General features: G+C 40.0%; 1 protein-coding gene across 3 annotated transcripts in view; it reads left to right on the top strand.

Annotated features, from left to right (window-relative positions):
* MACF1 (microtubule actin crosslinking factor 1) overlaps positions 1 to 24,860 on the top strand; it is a gene marked incomplete at its 5' end in the record, with an annotated part of 341,117 nt that overhangs the window by 219,950 nt on the left and 96,307 nt on the right. For all 3 annotated transcript variants that reach the window (XM_082674679.1, XM_082674680.1, XM_082674678.1), the window contains 10 exons: positions 1,663 to 1,896; positions 4,145 to 4,294; positions 5,223 to 5,456; positions 6,552 to 6,761; positions 9,002 to 9,520; positions 10,315 to 10,491; positions 10,747 to 10,870; positions 11,684 to 11,892; positions 12,273 to 12,590; positions 23,448 to 23,614. In XM_082674679.1, coding sequence (XP_082530805.1) covers positions 1,663 to 1,896; positions 4,145 to 4,294; positions 5,223 to 5,456; positions 6,552 to 6,761; positions 9,002 to 9,520; positions 10,315 to 10,491; positions 10,747 to 10,870; positions 11,684 to 11,892; positions 12,273 to 12,590; positions 23,448 to 23,614 — 2,342 coding nt within the window. The remainder of the gene's footprint in view (positions 1 to 1,662; positions 1,897 to 4,144; positions 4,295 to 5,222; positions 5,457 to 6,551; positions 6,762 to 9,001; positions 9,521 to 10,314; positions 10,492 to 10,746; positions 10,871 to 11,683; positions 11,893 to 12,272; positions 12,591 to 23,447; positions 23,615 to 24,860) is intronic.

Genomic DNA, 24,860 nt, shown 5'->3' with positions numbered 1-24,860 from the left:
GATAGTGAGAGGCCCGCGCACCGCGATGAAGAGTGGCCCCCGCTCACCGCAACTAGAGAAAGCCCTCGCACAGAAACGAAGACCCAACACAGCCAAAAATAAATTTAAAAAAAAAGTGAAGTTGGAAAATATGAACTTATTTTATTAAAAAAAAACCTTTATTTACAAAAACAGGTGGCAGGCAGGTTTGGCTCGGGGACCGCAGATTGCCGACCTCTGATCTCGAGAGATGGCTTTCTTTTTGTCAAACTCCCAAGTTATGTGATTCTTTTTATAAGTCAGTGAGAGAAAGTTAAAGATTCTGAGATACATATGAGCCGAGGATTCTCCCCCCCATCCCCACTTCCAACATTGTTGTTTCTTTTGGTTATACTTAAAGTAATATCAGGTGATACTCACGTTGGTTTATCCATGCTCTGCTATAGATCTTCCTCTCCTAAAACTCTTTCTAAAGTCAGAGCAGAACTAGAGATGTTCCCTCCTATTCCATCCCCTTCATTTTCCCCAGTCTTAGGAGATACAGACCTAAATGTTGTCTGTGGTCAGGCTTCCTTGTATGCAAGCTCGTCCCTCTTTATCTTGCAAGAGTTGGCCTGCCTTCTTCTTTCATAGCCTTTTATCCAAATATACCATTGGAGGAATGAGTAGCAGACTTTATCTGTTCACAGGCAGAGTACTAAAAGAAGCAAGGGTGAGAACAATTTCTAAGATACAGTATGAGATATGAAAACAGAGCATCTCATGCATTGGGATCCTTGCCTAGTTATACAAATTCTGTTATAGAAAGAGAGCCACAGCCTAAGCCTCATTTTCCTTAGTGACAGTTTCCCAAATCCATGTGTTCACACATGAAGAAAGTATAGTCTTGTGATAAATATCTAGAAGCCCTCCTCCCAGCCTGCTTTTCAAGATTGCTGACTACGCTCAATTTCAAAGTGACAGATGTGTAGATATCTTACTTGTTTTTATGTTTTTCATTGCATCCAGTATAACATAGTTGATGATCACTAAATGTTTGTGAGAAAATTGCATGCTTTTTAATTGTCTGAAAACAGATAAAAACTAGTGTTTAGGCAGTTTTCTACTGCTTTAAAGAAGCAATATAACTATTATATAAGAAAGTCTGACTGTAATCCTTTACAGTTTTAAAATGTGTAAGCAACATTATTTACTCTAAAAGTCAAATTTCAGTGAACCAAAAATAAATTGAATATTTTCTCACTTCTGGCCTACCAGGTACTCAGGGCTAGACAAATACAAATAGGTATTTGAGTCTAAGAAAATACAATTAGACAGATATATCTCAGACCAAAAATTCATGTTATACTTTCCAAAACTTAAAAAAATACATTTTTTCACAGACACCTGGGATTAGCTGTACTGTAATTCTGTTACTATAAATAATTGAAAGCTTAGTGCATTTAGAAATCAAGGGCTAGCAAAGGAAACCTAACTGTAATATGTGAGGGGTTTGGAGAGGCCAGAAGTGAGAGAAACTTCGGTTTGGCCCTAGAAATTATCAGTGTCAGTTATAAAAATGCAAGAAATTAACCTCTGTTTGATCATGTTGATTCTTTGATTAGAACCAACAGCTTCTGCTTCTACAGAGAATAAGAAGTTTCTTTTCTTTTTTCTTTTTCTTCCTTTCCCCACTTATCTTAGGATTTGAAACAGCCCATGGCTGAGAGGAAATCTCAGCTGGATGCACTTGCCTTTGATATTCAGTTCTTTATCTCCGAGCACGCCCAGGACTTGCCTCCTCAGCAGAACCGACAGATGCTAAGGCTTCTGAATGAACTGCAGAGGTCCTTCCAGGACCATGTGGATCAGACCACAGCCCAGGTGGATGCCTTGCAAGGCCGTCTTCAACAGATGGAGCAGGCAGCCCGGCTTAAGGTCAGGCTGAACCAGAAGCTGGGCTCAGTTGGTCTCTGGGATGTCCTCTGTCTTTGGGTTTTCTGGCCAGAGTCCGTTTGTCATGATTCCAGGAGCCTGCGTTTACCAGTTTTGATTGGTTCAGGCCAGTTTGGTTCTAGTCCAGGAGGCAGCTCTTCTGGCCGTTTTTCTTGCCGTGTTTTTGGTTTTATGTGTGTGTGTATGAGAGAGAATACGTGTGTTTACGTGTGTATGCATGTGCCAGCGTTTTCTTTTTAGTGAGACTCTACTGTCACTGTGTCTCACAGTCTCTGACTTTCAAATGAAAATTTTATCCCTAGCCCTTATTTCTCCTACTCTCTCCGTCAGCATTCTTTTGAGGACCGTTAGGAACATTTAGGTACTCTGAGCTCTTGAGAAGAATGGTCCTGAAATCAGTTTTATTCTGGGGCTTTTCAAATGATTAACAGTAAGATTCCTTGACCACCTTCAAACAGCTGACAAAAAGATTTTTATCAGAATCATATTAATTTTTTAGCACATTTGAAATTATTATTTTCTAGCACCGTTCTTTACACTGTTGTGCCCAGTTCTTATTCAGTTATTGGAAAATGGTGTGTAGAAACACTCTTGATACATTTTGGGGGGTGGGGAGAAACAACTAATCATCTCACCACCTTCTATCACAAGCCTCTTCTTGCAGGACTCAACATAATTGCATTAATGGTAACATCATAACCTTATAATACCAAGAATGATGCTTATGCCATTTCTGCTGTTTGAATAATAAGTTGGAATTCAGCAAGATGATACTAGAATTGTCCTTGTCATCAGCAAAACTGTCTCAGGGTTTCTTTTATTAAATATTGTGCAAAGTAGAATTGAGCTTTTGAGTCAGGCTTAAAGGATATTAAAGGCTTAAAGTCAAGTCTATATGTCCCTTATTACTGCTTAGTTGTTTCAACTGTATTGAATTTGAAGTAAAATACTAATGAAATAGGTTACCTTCCATATCTGGAAATTTGCAGTGTCCTCACTTGGGAATTTATATAGCCTGGTGTAGCTTATGGATAATTAACGAAATAGCATTGGTCTGGGCCATCTTAAGACACAGCCCACATCCAGGATAGGCTCCTGAGCTGCAGAAGGTGATACAGTTGCATGTGAACATTCTCTCTAAGTGTGTAATTAATTCCACAATGTTTATTAACCTTGTTATTGTCAGAAATGCTCTGCTTCTCTCTATATTTGCCCTGAATGCATGTGTATGTCTGTGTGTTAACTTGTTTGCTTTGCTTTTTCAGATTCAGTCTGCACCCATCCTAACCCATGAAGATCCTGTTTTACAGCTGAAGAACTCTTAGGAGTTCTCTTCCAGAGCCCTTCTATTTGTCCTAAAGAGGGGGAGAGAGGGCCAATTTGGGCACCTGTTTGTAAGTGCAGGTGACTAAAACACCATCAGAAGGTAGAAACTGGTGGAAAACGGTTCTAGAAGGATGGTCAGGAGAACACATCATGCTCAATTGCTCAATCAGGTGCTTCAGTGTCATGCGACTGAGAGGTCTGGAGAAAGGATCAGGCACAGAAGCGTACTCCCTCCTCCCCTTGGGCTGGCTTTTCTCTTGGGTAATGGTATAGACACCTGAAGGACTGAGCCCGTTGCTATTCTGGGGCAGTTCCCTTCTCAAAATAGCCAAGCCCTTCATGCCTGGCACGTAATCATTCCATTTAATGGGTGTCTGCATTTGTGAGACATTTGATTTATACAAAATCAGCTCAATTACTAAGAAACTCAATTAGCTTATAAATTATCCAGTTTCTTGATTTTTACTCCTTGCCTAGTCCTTCTAATTTTCCATATTATGACTTAACATGTAGTGTATCATCCAGTTCCAGTAGAATTGATCAGAACCACTAATTTATTATTACCACCAATATCATCTGTGGATTTTAAGCATCTGGGCTCTCTGTTCTCCATTTCCAAGGATAATAACAGCAGTCTGGCAAAGGAGCTTCCAGACCTATACCTGGGAGCGTTCTTACCCCAAATCACCCCTGATTATAATCCCGACCATAGCCCCAGATTAACAGACGATCCAATTGAGGGGAGCTTTCTGAATATGATTTCTGTGCCTTTTCCTCCTCTAGTCTCCCACCAACTTTTCCATCCTTGAGATATAACCTTCCTGTTTTACATTTCAGGGAGTTATCTTGTATTTATAAAATGAGAATCATTAATTGTCTCTTGGCCCCTTTGCATTTTAATTAGACCCTGCAGAAACAACAAAATACCTGTCACCAGAAACTGGAGGATCTTTGCAACTGGGTAGGACAGGCAGAAAGAGCATTGGCTGGCCATCAAGGTAGAGCCACCCAGCAGGATCTCTCTGCTTTGCAGAAGAACCAAAGTGACTTGAAGGTCAGTAACAGTTAACTCATTTTTTTCATTCCTTCAAGTATTTATAAAGGCTTGCTATGTGCCAGGCACAGTGCTTAGTGCCAATAACATAATGGTAAACGTCCCTGCTCTCATGAAGCTTACAGTGTGGTGGAAAAGACAGACGTTACACAAATAATCACAAAAATGAACATATAATTTATTCAGTATTGTATCTATAAAGGAAAAGTTACATGCGAACATATAACAGAGAGACCCAGTCTTGACTTGGTTATCAAGATTACCTTAAAGAAGTGTCACTTAAACTGAGGAACAGAGGGTACATAGGGGTTGATGCATGAAGGTGTGGGAGGAAGAAGAAAATTGCCAGGCAGAGGCCTGTACATCAGTCTGGAGGTGGGAATGGGGTCGAGCACAATGTATTCAAGAGCTGAAAGAAAGCTAGTTCAATTGGACTGCAAAGAAGAAAAGGAAGATTAGTGAATGATGAGTCTGGAGAGTAGGACCCAGATCACTCTGGGCCTTATAGGCTCATGAGGATTAAGGAGTGATAACCAAGAGAGTTATAAAGGACCAACCAGGCCTCTACTCCGGTAGAATCCTGTTGTCAACTCTTCTTTATGGAAGAATGATCTCTTTGAGGATAACTCATTGCAGAATAAAAATCATGTTTATGGGCGGTCTGTTTTTTTTGTCTTCACTAAATATCTTCTTAGAAATTTAAATTTAAATTTTTCTTAGAAAATTAAATATTAAAAAAGTTTCTTAATTTAGAAGCATTTAAAATTTTATTATCTCCATTGGTTTAGGCATAAACCTTAAGCAAATTATACTCAGGGACATACGTCAATTGCAGATAATGTCATCCTAGTCATTCGTCTTCATGCTGTTGAGAGGTCTTAGAAGTTCTAAAGTTGAAGCCTCTGCCATCCTGTTTTCATATGTTAAGGATTTACAGGGTGACATTCAGAATCATGCCACCTCATTTGCCAGTGTTGTCAAAGACACTGAAGGGTTCCTGGAAGAGAACCAAGCTAAGCTGAGCCCCCATGAGTTGACAGCTCTCCGGGAGAAACTTCTTCAGGCTAAGGAGCAGTATGAGGCTCTCCAGGACAGGATGAAGCTGGCCCAGAAGGAGCTGGAGGAAGTGGTGACCTCAGCCTTACAGCAGGAGACTGAAAAGGTAACCAGACTGCTGTGATGCTTGGTATTTTTCAAAAAAGAAAATTTTGGTACCTACACAAATAAAAGGTAATGAAGGGAAACTGCTTTACAGAGAGCATAGAATCACAAAAAAGGGTTAATTCCGAAGCAGATCTGTGAGCCAATACTTATTTTTATAAGAAACATCCTGAAGGACTTTAAGTCAGGAATAATTGGTAGTAAGTTCATATTCCAAATCATCGCCATCATCATCATCATCATCCTTGGGGAAAAAGCAAATGGCATATTTCTAACATGAACCTGGACTGGTGATCCAAGGGTACTAGTGAAAATACCTGGACAGTCTTAATGGGCCACAAGCTGTCCTCAAGCTGCCACTATAGTTTCAGTGGGAAGTCATGGCACTGGGATAAACCTAAAAGAAGATAAAGTCGCATGGTCTTCTGCACCCCACTCAGCACTGGCTTATTGAATCAAAGTTCTTTTTCTGGCTGTGAACTTGTACACTAATGAGGGAGGTAGAGAATGTGGAAAGAGAAGTAAGTTACCTGAAGGTGAATTCTGAAATACATGAATATATCACTTGGCATAACCTGTTTTATTAAAGTACTTGAAGAGTCAGAAAATAGAATTTGAGAGACAAGTTTCAGAATTCAGTGCTCTTCTTGGCAGAGAAAATGCTGGGAGTAGTCTGCATTTTCCTTAAGGAAGAACAGAAAGGTAATTGAGTGTGACTGTGCTATTTTTTATCCTACCAAGGCAGTGTATAACTTCTGCGTACCTAGAAAGGATTCCATAAAGCTTGGAGGTGCCAGGACTAAGTCATCTCTTAACAAAGCCCTTTCAAATCCTGGGATTTGCCGCCCTCCTGCTCCTTTATTAAAAGCAGTGAGATATAGATCAAATTTAGGGATTGTTTTAAATTATTTTTCAACAGATTTAGAAGCTGCTTATTTTTCTCTGTGGACGCAAAGACTGTTTATACCCAGCCTTAGAGCTGCTGCTGCTTTTTTTTTTTTTTTTTTTAAGCCTAAATGTCTTCCCCTTTACTTAACCTTTGGTTCATAGCTGAGTATCTAAGGCCTTCTCACTAGACTCCCCCTGTGGCTTTCAGAGTAAAGCAGCAAAGGAACTGGAAGAGAACAGGAGTAAGATCGATGCTCTCTTGGATTGGCTGACTTCCCACCCAGTGGGATCATTGGGTGGACAGATGGAGCAGGTCTCAGGAGGTGACCTGGAGAAAGGAGCCTTGGATACCACTGATGGTCACATGGGGGTGAACCAAGCCCCAGAGACGCTGGACAAGCAATGTGAGAAGTTGAAGGTGAGCATGTTAGCTTGTTCTTACAATGCTGGGTGAATCTCTGCTACCCTGGGCAAGTCACCATAACCTCCTGCCCTAAGTCCAGTGAGCACTTCTCAGTTCATATCTTCTTTGATTTCTCAGTGGACTTGACAGTCTTGACCACTCCCCTTGAAATAGTTTCTCCCTTGTTTCCATAGCACTATCTGCCCTGATAATCCTCCTCCCTTTCCTCTGGCCAGCTTTTGAAATACTGATATGCTTCCAGGTTGTAGCCTAGGCCTCTTCTCGTCTTTCAGAATATATTTTCCTTGGGTAATCTCATCCACCCACGACACCTCACTTCCCATTTGTACTAGTGGTTTCCATGTATATATTTGTCTCCAGCCCAGATGCCTGCCCTGAGCTTCAAACCAGTGTATAAATCCATCTGCCTATTTGCAGCTTGGAACCACAAGCACCTCAACCTGAGAACTAGACCTCCTATTTTCTAAAATACCCCTCCCCCACTGAACATGTTCTCCTTCCTATATTCCCACTTGCTTGCCTGGACTAAACATCACCCTAGATTCCTTTCCTTCCCTCACTCTCCCATATTGAATCAGTCATCAAACCCCACGCTTCTTATAGCTCTTTTAAAATCATCCACACGTTTTTATCTCCATCGAGATATTAATTGCAGTTCAGACTGCTATCAGCTCTCACTTGTGTTATAGTAACTTCTGGTCTCCTTGACTCTTGGCTTTTACCCTCCAATCCATTCCCACACTATTAAGTGATCTTTTTAAGATGCTGTGTCCCTGCTTAACCCTTTTAATAGTTCCCTGCTGCCCTTAGGAAACTATTTCTTACTCATCTCTACTCATCTATTTATTCAGCAAATATTGAGGGCCTGATGCATGACAGGTATTGGAGATAAACCAGTGAACCAGCCAGATCCACCATCTCCAAGACATTAACTGACATATGCAGGTATATTGTATTACATGATTGAAAGACTATTCAGGGAACTTAGAAGACACACGGATCACATACGTTAGTGATCCCTTTATAGCGTACAAAACTGGTTTAGCTGACATGCTTCTGTTGAACAGCCTGTGTGGGCCATTGCCTTATTTTGTATTCATAGGATTTCTGCCTCTTGCATGCTGCTTCTGTGCTTGGAAGATCCATTGTAGTGTGTACCCTAAAGCCACGGCAGTCTTGGCACAGAGCAGAAATGGTCCTGCTGTCACAGGGGCTTCCTGATACTGCTTGCTGGCAGCTCCATCTAGGAAGGACACTGTCTTACCTGTGGGTGGATGAGAGTGGGGACATCTGGGCAGTATACAGACAAGCTGTAGTACTGTCCCTTACTGTCTCTTTGAGCAGGATATATTTGTCACCCCAGCTTCCCTGAGATGACGTCAGAAGCTGAAGCTATCAGGTTGCTATTGTCCTTCTCTAGGGAGTTGCATAAACAGTATGGATAGTTAAGAACACTTACTGAGCTCCCAGCGACTTCTGTTAGACTCAGGAAGAACATTTTAGGAACAAAACCAAGCAACCACAACTGTCCTAAAAGAACTTACGTTCCACTGAAACAGAAAGAAGGTCTACATGTCTGTACATAGACATAACACATACAAATAAAACGTACAGATTACCTGTACTATCCAGAAATACAGTCTATTCTCACTAATAGACAAATTGTTTATTTAAAGAATTAATTTTCCAACATTTTTTCTAGTAGGGACAGTCATCAAGGATATGTGAATGACATATTTCACAGCTTAGCATTTGCAGTTTTTATGCCGTCATATGTATGACTTATGCAGCTTACTGTCTCCTTCCATCAGTGTGGGTAGTTTTAGTGGGCCATTTGTACCTCCTCTTAGATCTGGGGTAGTTTAGTGATGAAGAGAGTCAGGTTCAAGTCACAATTTGTCCCTTAACTATCTGCATGACCTTAGTCAAGACATACAACACCTTTTTGGTATTAACTTATCCCATCCTTGATATGGGAATTATATGGTCGGCCTACACTACAGATGGTGGCACTAGTATTATGAGATAATACATGAAAACTGTCAGATCCTAGATGAGTCAGTTCATCTGGGATTAGTAGATAGCATAATGCATAGAGAGTGAGAGATATTAATGATTTCTGAGCAGCTGGAAAAGTGACCTATTGAGATCTCTCCCTACTTCTAGCCGTAGACATAAACAAGTTATTGTGGTTTCCCTACTGATTGTCCTTTGTTTGGGGGGATTTTTGCCAGGCTCGTCACCAAGAATTGCTGTCTCAGCAGCAAAATTTCATCCTGGCCACCCAGTCTGCTCAGGCCTTCCTGGACCAGCATGGCCACAATCTCACACCCGAGGAGCAGCAGATGCTGCAAGAAAAGCTCGGAGAACTAAAGGAGCAGTATGTGACTTCCCTGGCCCAGTCAGAGGCAGAACTGAAGCAGGTACAGACACTACGGGATGAGCTGCAGAAGTTTCTGCAGGATCATCGAGAGTTTGAAAACTGGCTGGAACGGTCTGAGAAAGAGCTGGAGAACATGCACAAGCGAGACAGCAGCCCCGAGGCCCTTCCCGCCCTACTCAAGCGACAGGGAAGCTTCTCGGAGGATGTAATTTCCCACAAAGGAGACTTGAGATTTGTGACTATCTCAGGACAGAAAGTCTTGGACACAGAAAACAGCCTTGAGGAAGGCAAAGAACCATCAGCAACTGGAACCTTAGTGAAGGACAAGCTGAAGGATGCAACGGAAAGATACAGTGCTCTCCATTCAAAGGTAGAGGAGAGGTTCCTGGCAGCCCCTGGTGAAACAGTCATGGCAGCCCTCACACAACTGTGGGTAGTTTCTGGGGCTTACAATAAGAACCTCAGACACAGTGAACAAGCTGATTTGTAGATTGACCATGGGTAGAATGAGTGTTTATGAGTTCTGAAAAATTGCAAAATATAGAGGCCCAGGGGCTCATGCCTGATCTGAGCAATATCCAGGGGTATGTCTCACTGCAGTGGTGAAGGTGGAAGAGCTCACCTCCCTGTGTCCTGACCAGCAGCCATGGCCTCCCAAGAGACAGAGCACAGGGAGACTTAAACCAAATACACAGTCTTTATTCCTGGACAGAACATCTAGGGTAAATCCTTATCTTCCTCCCTATCAAAGAACTCCCTTTAGCTCCCAAGACATAGAATCCAGTCAGTTCTTCTTACCTGTTTCGTGCTTTTTGCCAACATCTTTCACCCCCAAAAGGAACACGTTTTGTACCTCTCAGTCCCCACCTTTGCCTGCAACCTGATGTATATTTCTTTGATGGCTTGTCATACAACTGAACCTTCCCAGGTGTATAATAAAGTGGAGGTGGATAGTATGGCTCAAACAGTCAGGACCCCACTTACAGAAAATGGTTGCTACCATCTATCTGTGGGGCCCACACTAACCTTAACTGTAGTTACAGTCAGTTCCCTGTAACATAGCCAGAGCTCTTTGGACTGTGCCTGGGAAGCTGCTGCCTTTGGCCTGACCCACTTAAGTCTGCTTTCCCTTCTTCTTTTTTTTTTTTTTCCCTTATGGCGCAGTGTACACGACTGGGCGCTCACCTGAACTTGCTGCTAGGCCAGTATCAGAAGTTCCAGAGCAGTGCCGAAAGCCTGCAGGCCTGGATGAAAGCTTGTGAGGCCAACGTGGAGAAGCTCCTCTCAGAAACTGTTGCCTCTGACCCTGGGGTCCTGCAACAGCAGCTTGTGACCACAAAGGTGAGCCAATACACAAGCTGTTGTGCTGCATGGCTTAGAGTAGCTTCAGAGCAAAGCAAATGCTTGCATAGGTTAAAGGCGGTGGTTGGGATGCCTTGGACAACATATGATTCCTAAAAACTTTATTCTGATGTCTGTGGCTATGGATAAACAGAATTTATTCTATAAAGCTGCTCAGTAGCTCTCAGTCCCTAGAACCAGCTTTGATTATGCACTTGTGATGGTTTTCTTTTGTCCTTTTTCATGGACAAGCAGCAGTTGCAGGAGGAATTGGCTGAGCATCAAGTACCTGTAGAAAAGCTCCAAAAGGTAGCTCATGACTTCATGGAAATTGAAGGGGAGCCAGCCCCAGACCACAGGCATGTTCAAGAAACTACAGGTATGAAGCAGCAATAGCCAGAGTGTTCCCCTAATTCCTAGTATGTGCCTCTGTTCTGTAACATATCACGTTGTGTTGTACAAGTATCTGTGGTGCTAGCTAGGGGCTGTGGATATAAACACGAATAGCTCACCCTCTAATGAACTTTATTCTTACACCATACGAGGCCTTCATGGTCTGACTTCAACCTCTTTTCCCCAGGCACTCGCCTTCTAGCCACACCCAACTTCTTTCCTTTCCCAAGTCATTTCCTCATTACTTTACCCCTGAAGTTTTTCCTATTGCTTAGCTGCTAACATTTATTGAGTCCTTACCGTGCATGATGAAATCTTGCTCGTGCTTCAAGATGTAACCGGGAAGTTACTTCCTTTGTAAAGTCCTGACACCACCCCCGCCCCGACCCCCAAGAAGAAGTAAAAGATAAGAACTAATCATTCTTCCTTCTGGTTTCTCTAGTACAGTACTCCTAGTACCAATCTAGCACTTATGATTTTATTATTGTGGTTAGTTGATGTGCCTTCCACTACCTATGCTCTCTTTTAGAGTTTTAAGGTTTGTAAAAGGCAGGGACTTTATCATAATAATCTTTAGTCCTCAGCATCGAGCACAATTCCTGGCACTTAGTAGGTGCTAAATATATAATGCTTCTTGAATTTGGTTCAAATAGTGATGTATTTAGGCTTATTTTTCTTTCTGTTTGTCTTGATTTCTGTTGTTATTATAACTAACATGTACAATTTAAATATGTTTTCTTTTTAAAGTGCAACACAAAAATTGTCCCCACTCTCTCTTCTCATGGCCTTGAATTTCCAGATTCCATACTCAGCCATTTCCAAAGCCTCTCCAGTAGCTTGGCAGAGCGCTCTGCTCTGCTGCAGAAAGCCATTGCCCAGTCTCAGAGTGTCCAGGAAAGCCTGGACAGCTTGTTACAGTCCATCGGTGAAGTTGAAAATAACCTGGAAGAGGAGAAGGTGGCACCGCTGTCATCAGGAGTCATACAGGAAGCCCTGGCCACTAACATGGTGAGACCTGCGCCCCAAGAGTTAGCATAGTGGGTATATTTGCCATGTTCCATAATGATATCATTTTGAAAAAGTATCAGGAAAAGAATTCATTTCCATGAATCTTCTAATAAGACTTAGAAATGTCGACTAATCCGTGTAAAGGTTTGTCTACCCAATTTCCAAACCATTGGTAAGCTTGAGGAAAAGTGGTGATGGCAAAGTCACTGGCCACATGGGGTGGAGAACTGAGGGTATTGATGGTATTCTGAAGTTTCAGTTGCAATCCTCCAACCCTCCTTGAGGAGGTGAGCATGTAGTTACTAGAAGCTTATTAGTTTGTGGCTCAGATATCCTGGAATAAGTGAGCCAGGAGCTGACAGACGTGTTCTTGATGACAGAAATTGAAGCAGGACATTGCTCGGCAGAAGAGCAGCTTGGAGGCCACACGTGAGATGGTGACCCGATTCACGGAGACGGCAGACAGCAACTCGGCCGCAGTGCTGCAGGGCAAACTGGCGGAGGTGAGCCAGCGCTTTGAACAGCTCCGGCTACAGCAGCAAGAAAAGGAGAGCTCCCTAAAGAAGCTTCTGCCCCAGGCAGAGATGTTTGAGCATCTCTCTGATAAGCTGCAGCGATTTATGGAAAACAAAAGTCGGTTGCTGGCCTCTGGGAATCAGCCAGATCAAGATATTGCACATTTCTTCCAACAGATCCAGGTAAGGATATATCTGCCAGATGGGCAGAATAAAGGGGAAAGAAAGGCAAGGAAAAAAACATATTTACTGAACACATAATATGTCAGTCAATGTACTGGAAACTTTACCTGCATTGTCTTAAAGAATTCTCACAGCCATCCTGTAAGCTAGATATTGTTTGTTCATTTTTTAAAAACACAGACTAGATTTATTTTTCACTCATATTACATGTTCAGCCCACATCAGCAGGAATACTTAGCTCATCAGGGTCACTCAGTCTTTCAAGCTGATGGAAACTTCATCCTGACATATGTTTTCACGATTACTACTGCAAGGGGAAGAGGACATATCATATCCATTTACATTTTATTAGTCAAAGCAAGTTTCACGTGACCATAGCTGACTTTCAAGGGGGTGGAGAAATGTAATCCTACCATATATCTAGTAGGTGCAGAGCTGAAAATCTTTGGTGAAGAGTTATTATCTCCTGTAGATATAGATGTATATCCAGGAACAGAATTGCTGGGTCATAGTACCTGCCTGTACCTAATTTGACCAAGTAGTAGCTAACTTGAGCTCCAGAATGGCTGCACCTGCCCACATTCCCACCTGTAGTACCTCAACATTGTTGGATTCTCACATCGCTGCCTTGGGTTTATCCAACTATCTAACGTTTTCCATATTGTACTGCAATCTCATTGTTTTGTTTGGTTTGCTCTCCTAACTTTTTGCTTTTTGTTTTGAAAATTTTTAAACTTACAGAAAAGTAAAAGGAACAGCACAGTAAACATCAGCATACTTTTCACCTGGAACCACCAATTGCTGTTTTTTCTCTCTTTATAAATATATAAAAGAGTATCACTATGGGCTTCTATTTTCATTATCATCATTGTTCTTTTTTATGCTCAAACGTTTTCAAATTTGGTCAGTGGGTGCCCCTTTAAGCTGTCTCCTGGTCTTTTTGACATGTCCCTACCAGTATATGAGTACTCTCTTACTTTCTGGCACAATAAGATGTGTCATGGTCACCTTGTAGTTTCCCTGTCCCATACCTGAAATCACCTGTTTCTCCAAGGAGCCTTATTTTTACTGGAGAAGTGTGATTAGATATCAAAATCCAGATAAGTAGATGAGCCCGTTAGGGTGTCATTGCTTCTAGGTCCCTTAAGTGGATAGGATTAGGAAATCTTGAAAGTTTTTTATATCATGTATTCATACTGATAATCCAGCTCGAACTCAACACCATAGGATTCTTCCTCCATTCCCTATTTGTATCTTCCTCTGCCCACAGGGAGAACCCTCGTTTCCAACAACTTAATATATTATTTGCTATATCCTACAATAAAATAAGATCACTTTGGAATTACACTATTATTTCTACCAATAACAAACCTACTAAGTAAAATTCAAGATTTCTTCAGATTTCTTTTTGTCCTGAGACTCTGACCTACTGTATACTATGTTCAAAGTTACCTGAATTTTTTTTCCCCTGTAATTTCTTATATAATTAGCTTTCTTTGTTTCTATTTGTATTCAACTCTAGGATTTTATTTTTCTTTGTAAAGTTTTATTTTTAAATATGTGAAACATTAAGAAAGCTCAGATTTTCCAAGACTGCTTTCTAAAGGATCAACAGTTGACTAAATTCTCATGGAATAATAATATCTATCTTGAAGAAACTATTTTGGGAATTAAAAAGTATCGGAGGTTGGAGATTGGTTCAAGATGGCGTAGTAGAAGGACGTGCTCTCACTCCCTCTTGTGAGAGCACCGGAATCACAACTAACTGCTGAACAGTCATCGACAGGAAGACACTGGAACTCACCAAAAAAGATATCCCACATCCAAAGACAAAGGAGAAGCCACAATGAGACAGTAGGAGGGGCGCAATCACAATAAAAGCAAATCCCATAACTGCTGGGTGGGTGACTCACAAACCGGAGAACACTTATACCACAGAAGTCCACCCACTGGAGTGAAGGTTCTGAGCCCCACGTCAGGCTTCCCAACCTGGGGGTCCGGCAACAGGGGGGAGGAATTCCTGGAGCATCAGACCTTGACAGCTAGTGGGATTTGATTACAGGAATTAGACAGGACTGGGAGAAACAGAGACTCCATTCTTGGAGGGCACACACAAAGTAGTGTGTGCATCGGGACCCAGGGGAAGGAGCAGTGACCCCATAGGAGACTGAACCAGACGTACCTGCTAGTGTTGGAGGGTCTCCTGAAGAGGAGGGGGGTGGCTGTGTCTCACCAGCAGCAGAAGTTCTGGTAGGTACTCCTTGGCGTGAGCCCTCCCAGAGTCTGCCATTAGCCCCACCAAAGAGCCCGGGTAGGCTCCAGTGTTGGGTCACCTCAGGCCAAACAACCAACAGGGAGGGAACCCAGCCCCACCCATCAGCAGACAAGTGGATTAAAGTTTTACTGAGCTCTGCCCCCCAGAGCAACACCCAGCTCTACCCACCACCAGTCCCTCCCATCAGGAAACTTGCACAAGCCTCTTAGATAGGCTCATCCACCAGAGGGCAGACAGCAGAAGCAAGAAGAAGTACAGTCCTGCAGCCTGTGGAACAAAAACCACATTCACAGAAAGATAGACAAGATGAAAAGGCAGAAGGCTATGTACCAGATAAAGGAACAAGATAAAACCCCAGAAAAACAACTAAATGAAGTGGAGATAGGCAGCCTTCCAGAAAAAGAATTCAGAATAATGATAGTGAAGATGATCCAGGACCTCGGAAAAAGAATGGAGGTAAAGATCAAGAAGATGCAAGAAATGTGTAACAAAGACCTAGAAGAATTAAAGAACAAACAAACAGAGATGAACAATACAATACTGAAATGAAAACTACACTAGAAGGAATCAATAGCAGAATAACTGAGGCAGAAGAATGGATAAGTGACCTAGAAGACAGAATGGTGGAATTCACTGCTGTGGAACAGAATAAAGAAAAACGAATGAAAAGAAATGAAGACAGCCTAAGAGACCTCTGGGACAACATTAAACGCAACAACATTCGCATTATAGGGTTCCCAGAAGGAGAAAAGAGAGAGAAAGGACCAGAGAAAATATTTGAAGAGATTATAGTCGAAAACTTCCCTAACATGGGAAGGGAAATAGCCACCCATGTCCAGGAAGCGCAGAGAGTCCCATACAGGATAAACGCAAGGAGAAACACTCCGAGACACATAGTAACCAAATTGGCAAAAATTAAAGTCAAAGAAAACTTATTGAAAGCAGCAAGGGAAAAATGACAAATAACATGCAAGGGAACACCCATAAGGTTAACAGCTGATTTCTCAGCAGAAACTCTACAAGCCAGAAGGGAGTGGCATGATATACTTAAAGTGATGAAAAGGAGGAATCTACAACCAAGATTACTCTACCCAGCGAGGATCTCATTCAGATTTGATGGAGAAATCAAAAGCTTTACAACACACCATTGTAAAGCAATTATACCCCAATAAAGATGTTAAAAAAAAAAAAAAAAAAGCTTTACAGACAAGCAAAAGCTAAGAGAATTCAGCACCACCAAACCAGCTCTACAACAAAGGCTAAAGGAACTTCTCTAAGTGGGAAACACAAGAGAAGAAAAGGACCTACAAAAACAAATGCATAACAATTAAGAAAGTGGTACTAGGAACATACATATTGATAATTACCTTTATGTGAATGGATTAAATGCTCCAACCAAAAGACACAGGCTCGTTGAATGGATACAAAAACAAGACCTATATTTATGCTGTCTACAAGAGACCCACTTCAGACCTAGGGACACATACAGACTGAAAATGAGGGGATGGAAAAAGATATTCCATGCAAATGGAAATCAAAAGAAAGCTGGAGTAGCAATACTCAAGCAGGTAAAATAGACTTTAAAATAAAGAATGTTACAAGAGACAAGGAAGGACACTGCATAATGATCAAGGGATCAATCGAAGAAGAAGATATAACAATTATAAATATATATGCTCCCAGCATAGGAGCACCTCAATACATAAGGCAACTGCTAACAGCTATAAAAGAGGAAATCAACAGTAACAAAATAATAGTGGGGGCCTTTAACACCTCACTTACACCAATGGACAAATCATTCAAACAGAAAATTAATAAGGAAACACAAGCTTTAAATGACACAATACACCATATAGATTTAATTGATATTTATAGGACATTCCATCCAAAAACAGCAGATTACACTTTCTTCTCAAGTGCGCACAGAACATTCACCAGGGTAGGTCACATCTTGGGTCACAAATGAAGCCTCAGTCAATTTAAGAAAACTGAAATCATATCAAGCATCTTTTCTGACCACAACACTATGAGACTAGAAATCAATTACAGGGGAAAAAAATGTAAAAAACACAAACACATGGAGGTTAAACAATACGTTACTAAAGAACCAAAAGATCACGGAAGAAATCAGAGAGGAAATCAAAAAATACCGAGAGACAAATGACAATGAAAACACAACGATCCAAAACCTATGGGATGCAGCAAAAGCAGTTCTAAGAGGGAAGTTTATAGCATTACAAGCCTACCTCAAGAAACAACAAACATCTCAAATAATCTAACTTTACACCTAAAGGAACTAGAGAAAGAACAGACATAATCCAAAGTTAGTAGAAGGAAAGAAATCATAAAGATCAGAGCAGAAATAAATAGAAACAAAGAAAACAATTGCAAAGACCAATAAAACTAAAATCTGGTTCTTTGAGAAGATAAACAAAATTGATAAACCATTAGCCATACTCATCAAGAAAAAGAGGGAGAGGACTCAAATCAATAAAATTAGAAATGAAAAAGGAGAAGTTACAACAGACACCACAGAAATACAAAGCATCCTAAGAGACTACTACAAGCAACTCTATGCCAATATAGTGGACACCCTGAAAGAAATGGACAAATTCTTAGAAAGGTATAGCCTTCGAAGACTGAACCAGGAAGAAGTAGAAAATATGAACAGACCAATCACAAGTAAAATTGAAACTGTGATTAAAAATCTTCCAACAACCAAAAGTCCAGGACCAGAGGCTTCACAGGTGAATTCTATCAAACATTTAGAGAAAAGCTAACACCCATCCTCCTCAAACTCTTCCAAAAAATTGCAGAGGAAGGAACACTCCCAAACTCATTCTATGAGACCACCGTCACCCTGATACCAAAACCAGACAAAGATACTACAAAAAAAAGAAAATTACAGACCAATATCACTGATGAAAATAGATGCAAAACTCCTCAACAAAGTACTAGCAAACAGAATCCAACAACACATTAAAAGGATCATACACCATGATTAAGTGGGATTTATCCCAGGGATGCAAGGATTCTTCAATATATGCAAATCAATCAATGTGATACACCATATTAACAAATTGAAGAAGAAGAACCATATGATCATCTCAATAGATGCAGAAAAAGCTTTTAACAATATTCAACACCCATTTATGATAAAAACTCTCCAGAAAGTGGACATAGAAAGAACCTACCTCAACATAATAAAGGCCATATATGACAAACCCACAGCAAACATCATTCTCAATGGTGAAAAACAGAAAGCATTTCCTCTAAGTTCAGGAACAAGACAAGGATGTCTACTCTCACCCCTATTATTAAACATAGTTTTGGAAGTCCTAGCCACAGCAATCAGAGAAGAAAAAGAAATAAACGGAATCCAAATTGGAAAAGAAGAAGTAAAACTGTCACTGTTTGCAGATGACATGATACTATACATAGAGAATCCTAAAGATGCCACCAGAAAACTACTAGAGCTAATCAATGAATGTGGTAAAGTAGCAGGATACAAAATTAATGCACAGAAATCTCTTGCATTCCTATACACTAATGATGAAAAATCTGAAAGAGAAATTAAGGAAACACTCCCACTTACCATTGCAACAAAAAACATAAAATAGCTAAGAATAAACCTACCTAGGGAGACAAAAGACCTGTATGCAGAAAACTATAAGACACTGATGAAAGAAATTAAAGATGATGCCAACAGATGGAGAGATATACCATGTTCTTGGATTGGAAGAATCAATATTGTGAAAATGACCATACTACCCAAAGCAGTCTACAGATTCAATGCAATTTCTATCAAATTACCAATGGCATTTTTTACAGAACTAGACCAAAAAAATCTTACAATTTGTATGGAGACACAAAAGACCCCAAATAGCGGAAACAGTCTTGAGGGGAAAAAATGGAGCTGGAGGAATCAGACTTCCTGACTTCAGACTGTATACAAAGCTACAGTAATCAAGACAATATGGTACTGGCACAAAAACAAATATAGATCAGTGGAACAGGATAGAAAGTATAGATAAACCCATGCACCTATGGTCAACTAACCTATGACAAAGGAGGCAAGGATATACAATGGAGAAAAGACAGCCTCTTCAATAAGTGGTGCTGGGAAAACTGGACAGCTACATGTAAAAGAATGAAATTAGAACACTCCCTAACACCATACACAAAAATAAACTCAAAATGGATTAGAGACTTAATGTAAGACTGGACACTATAAAACTCTTAGAGGAAAACATAGGAAGAACACTCTATGACATAAATCACAGCAAGATCCTTTTTGACCCACCTCCTAGAGGAATGGAAATAAAAACAAAAATAAACAAATGGGACCTAATGAAACTTCAGAGCTTTTGCACAGCAAAGGAAACCATAAACAAGATGAAAAGACAACCCTCAGAATGGGAGAAAATACTTGCAAATGAATCAACGGACAAAGGATTAATCTCCAAAATACATAAACAGCTCTCGCAGCTCAGTATTAAGGAAACAAACAACCCAATCCAAAAATGGGCAGAAGACCTAAATCTCCCCAGAGAAGACATACAGATGGCCAAGAAGCACATGAAAAGCTGCTCAACATCACTAATTATTAGAGAAATGCAAATCAAAACTACAATGAGGTATCACCTCATACCAGTTAGAATGGGCATCATCAGAAAATCTACAAACAACAAATGCTGCAGAGGGTGTGGAGAAAAGGGAACCCTCTTGCACTGTTGGTAGGAATGTAAATTGATACAGCCATTCTGGAGAACGGTGTGGAGGTTCCTTAAAAAACTAAAAATAAAATTACCATATGACCCAGCAGTCCCACTACTGGGCATATACCCAGAGAAAACCATTATTCAAAAAGACACATGCACCCCAATGTTTATTGCAGCACTATTTACAGTAGCCAGGTCATGGAAGCAACCTAAATGCCCATCGACAGACAAATGGATAAAGAAGATGTGGTACATATATACAATGGAATATTACTCAGCCATAAAAAGGAACAAAATTGGGTCATTTGTAGAGACATGGGTGGATCTAGAGACTGTTGTACAGAGTGAAGTAAGTCAGAAACAGAAAAACGAATATCGTATATTAACACATATATGTGGAATCTAGAAAAATGGTACAGATGAACCGGTTTGCAGGGCAGAAATTGAAACACAGATATAGAGAACAAACGTATGGACACCAGGGGGATAGTGGCAGGGTGTGGTGGTGGTGTGATGAATTGGGAGATTGGGATTGACATATATACACTAATATGTATAAAATGGATAACTAATAAAAACCTGCTGTATAAAAAAATAAAATTCAAATTTCAAAAAAAAAAGATAGCTCAAAAGTCAAAACTTTTCAAAAAGTTATAGTCAGGGTGTAGGAAAGTGAATAAGGATATACTCTCACTCTCTTCCGTGTGTCTTCTATCCCATTCACCCCCCACAGGTAGTGGATTTCACATTTATTATTTCTATTTATTTTTTCCAAAATAAACACACCATTTCCAATTCTTCCTTACACAAAAGGGGGTACAATACATAATCTTTTGCACTTTCCTTTTATATTTAATATGTCTTAGAAATCACTTAATTCATAGATATCCTCCTCTTTTTTTGTTGTTTTTAAACTATACATTCATTTTGAGGATGAACCATAGTTTATTCCACCAGACTCTTGTTCTGGTTGTTTCCAAAATTGTGCTATTAAAAATGACACTGTAGTGAATAATTCTGTGTTTTTTCCCTGTATTATTGGAAGTGTATCTTCAGAGTGATTCCTAGACTGGAATTGTTGCATCGGAGGGTAAACGGTTGTGTGGTTTTGTTAGATATAGCCAAGTTCCCTCCATAAGGATTTCTCCATTTTGCATCCCTAGCAGAAGTGTATGACAGTACTATATATTTCCCCTGCAGCCTCACCAATAGAATGTATTGTCAAGCATTTGAGTTTTTGCTAATCTAATTAATAAAACATATCTCAATGTGGTTTTAATTTTTTATTTCTTCTCTAAGTTGAATATATTTTTATACATTTAAGAGACATTTATTTGTAAATCATTGGTTTATGTATTTTGCTATCATCTGCCAAGAGTTTGATCTTTTTTTTCTTTCAACTTAACAAGAGTTCTGTATTAGGGAAATTAGGCCTTTATAACATGTTAGAAATATTTTCTCACAGTTTGTCCTTTGCCTTTTGACTTTGCTTATGGTGTTTTTGGCCATATAAAAGTTTTTTTTTTTTTTAATTTTTACACAATAGATTTTATCACTTTTTTTTAAACTGAAATATAGTTGACATTACAATATTATGTTAGTTTCAGGTGTACAACATAGTGACTCAACATTTAAATATATAATGAAATGATTACCATGGTAAGGCTAGTAACCATCTGTCCCCATTCAGAGTTATTACAGTGTTATTGACCACGTTCCTTATGCTGTATATTACATCCCCATGACTTAAATTTATTTTATAACTGGAAGTTTGCGCCTCTTAATTCCCTTCACCCATTTCACCCATTCTCCTAACCTTCTTCCCTCTAACAACCACCTGTTTGTTCTCTGTATTTATGAGTCTGTTTTTGTTTGTTTGTTCGTTCATTTGTTTTGTTTTTGAGATTTCAAGTATGAGATCAACAGTATTTGTCTTTCTCTGACTTATTTCAGTTAGCATGATATACTCTAGATCTATCCATGTTGTCACAGATGGCAAGATTTCATGCTTTTTTATGGCTGAGTAATATTCCATTGTCTCTGTGTGTGTGTGTGTGTGTGTGTGTGTGTGTGTGTGTGTGTGAGAGAGAGAGAGAGAGAGAGAGAGAGAGAGATCTTCTTTATCCATTTAGATTTATATTCTGGGGTTTCTGTTCTATTCCATTGATGTATATGTCTGTTTTTGTGCCAGTACTGTACTGTTGTGATTACTGTAACTTTGTAGTATAGCTTGAAACCAGAGATACCACTCTTTCATTGAAGTTGTATTTTTAGTCATAGTTTGAAAGCCTTTTGCCACACCCAGGTTATGATGGAATTTACCCAATGGTTTCCTTTTTTCTTTTCTTTTTTTTCTTTTACATTTGAATACTTTAACAATTTAAGTTTATTGTGAGGTATAGTGTGAGCTATGAATACAAGTTCATCTTTTTTCAAAGTTCTATATAGTTACTCCCAATATCATTTATTGGAAAAGTCTGTCTTTACCCCAGTGATTTGAGAATCTGTCTTTATCACATACAAAATGTCTTATGTATTGAAGTTTATTTCTTGATTTTCTATTCTATTTCACTGGTCTTTCTATTCATTAAGGATAGCATACTATTTTTAATTTTAGAGGCTTTCTGGTATGTTTTACTATCTGGTAAGGCTAATCTCCCTTATTTCTTTTTTCATTTTCCCTTTTTTTCTTTTTCAGGATTTCTCATAGCTATAATTGTACATTTATTTTTCCATATGAACATTAGAATCAACTTTATCAGCCCTAGAGAAAAGAGTTGGTATATTTGTTTGGCTCACATGACTTTACTCATTCACACATGCATGTATGCACACATAGATGCATACATACACATACGCACATAGCTTTATGGACATCTTTCCTTTTTTTCCAGGTCTGCTTTCATGTCTTTCAGAAGTCTTTTAAAGTTTTATTTATAAAGGTTTTGTACTGTTCCTAAAATTGTACGTTTTGTGTTGCTATTATATTATTCTTGATTTTTATATGTTGATTTTATATTCTTGCTTATTGGATTACTTCATTGTTCAATTTGGTTGTATTGTTGATTCTCTGAGGTTTTACAAATATACTTTCATGTAATCTGCAAATATAGTTGTACCTCTTCAAATTCTTATGCCACAAATTGTTTCCTCCTACCTAATTGCATTGGCTAATACTGTCAATACAGTGTTAAATAATAGTGAAGAGTGTGTTTACCTGTTTTAAAGAAGAGACAGACTGCAGAAGCTTAGAGAAGTTCAATAGCTTAAGATCACAAGGGCAAAGCCATGATTGACTTTCAGGTCTGTTGTACTCCAGAAACTTCCATTCTTTTTATTCTCTCATGCTGCCTCTGGAATCTTTAAAGATTTGTTTAAAGGAGACAAGACTCCTTTGTAATTTCCAGCCACTCTCAGGTGGATTGGAGAAATCCTACATATTTAATGTTTTGATCTAGCAGTTGACCCGGTGAACATGCCTCTTTTCTTTTTTTTTTTTTTGTTTTTGTTTTTGTTTTGTTTTGTGTTTTGCGATATGCGGGCCTCTCACTGCTGTGACCTCTCTCGCCGCAGAGCACAGGCTCCGGACACGCAGGCCCAGCGGCCATGGCTCACGGGCCCAGCCGCTCCGCGGCATGTGGGATCCTCCCGGACCAGGGCACGAACCCGCGTCCCCTGCATCGGCAGGCGGACCCTCAACCACTGTGCCACCAGGGAAGCCCCATGCCTCTTTTCTTGTTCCCTCTTTTTCTACAAGTAGGGGAGAACATGCCCCAGCTTTAATCTAGATATCTTTCATTCTTTAGAGTCATTATTTACAAGGACCAGAGGATTGAATACATTTCCTTGTTTCCTTGACAGGAGCTCAATTTGGAAATGGAAGACCAACAGGAGAACCTGGATACTCTTGAGTACCTGGTCACTGACCTGAGCTCCTGTGGCTTTGCCCTGGACCTGTCCCAGCACCAGGACAGGGTACAGAACCTCAAAAAGGACTTCACAGAGCTACAGAAGACAGTTAAAGAAAGGTGAGTTTTCATATGTATGGATCAGTGTCATGGAGCTAATTTTTTCTTGCTTTTGAATGAAATGACTTTCTCCTCCTTCCTTCTTCACCAGAAAAGATGGCATCAAAATTCTGCTACTGAGCCGTAGGAGATTGGAAAGTGCCTCTTTCAGACAAAGCTATTCAGTCTACTTAATGCTTAGTGGTCTTTCTGTTAGTAAATAGTGAGTTCCTTCTCAGTAATGGGATTCAGTTCCCCCTGAGTACAATCAAAAGTCCAGGTCACCTGGACCAAACAGAACAAATTTGGGGCAGCAAGTTGGATTGTGGCAGGATTTGAAATAATGAGAAAAATTGGAAGAGACTTCCCAGACATAATTAAGGATTATATTGGAACTCACACTGCTTGTTTTGACCACATTTAAGTTGCTGTTATGGAGGAGTTTCTGGATTCTTCTTTTAAGGCAAACATGGGAATATACAACAAAGGTAGATGATTTCAGGTTATTAGCTCACAGTTGGAAAGCCGTAATTCCTCCATTAGAAAGCCTCACGTGGGTTTAAAAGCTTGATAAGACTTCTCTTGGTTTAGCCATAAATATCTCGATTTAGCAGATGATGGCTTTAGTGACTAGGGGAAAGCAGTTGCTCAAATCACCACTGTAAGCAGCGGTTATTTAGTGCAGGTGAAAGGGACAGGACAAAGGCCACGAAGGCTTTGTTTTTCTTGCCCTCAGCTGAGGGCTATGTAGCTATATGAAGAGCCAGGATCTCTGGCTTGAAGTCTAATAGATGTGACCATTTCCAAAACTTAATTTCAAAACTGAATTCTCCTTTCTCCTTGATTTATTTTACTCATTGGTATGCTTAGCCTAACTTCTCTGAGCCTCAATTTTGGCATCTTCCTTGTTAAAGGAATTAGCATTTGAATTGGGCCTTGAAAGAGTCAAATACCTAAAAAGTAGCAGAGCTGGCCTTGAGATCCAAAGCCTGCATTCTTTCCATTGTATCATAGTACCTAAATAGCAGGCTCCCTTTAGTTTTTCTCATTTTCACTTTAGCCTAGAGTAAGATTGAAGACTCCTTTCCCCAGAAATGTCCAAACAAGGGCAACAGATCCCTTAGTTTGATGCTCTCCTACATTATATGTGGTTGTTTAGCCAGAGCTGCCATGGAAAAGATTATGAGAAGGAAAGGCCCTGTTAGGAAACTGATGCCTGGAGTCCTAGAATGGATATAGTTTTAGTTCACGTTGACTTCTTTACAAG

This window comes from Grampus griseus (genome assembly GCF_964374135.1).
Source record: "Grampus griseus genome assembly, chromosome: 1".
NCBI classification, from domain to species: domain Eukaryota; kingdom Metazoa; phylum Chordata; class Mammalia; order Artiodactyla; family Delphinidae; genus Grampus; species Grampus griseus.
This window is presented reverse-complemented; position numbering and strand designations above follow the sequence as displayed.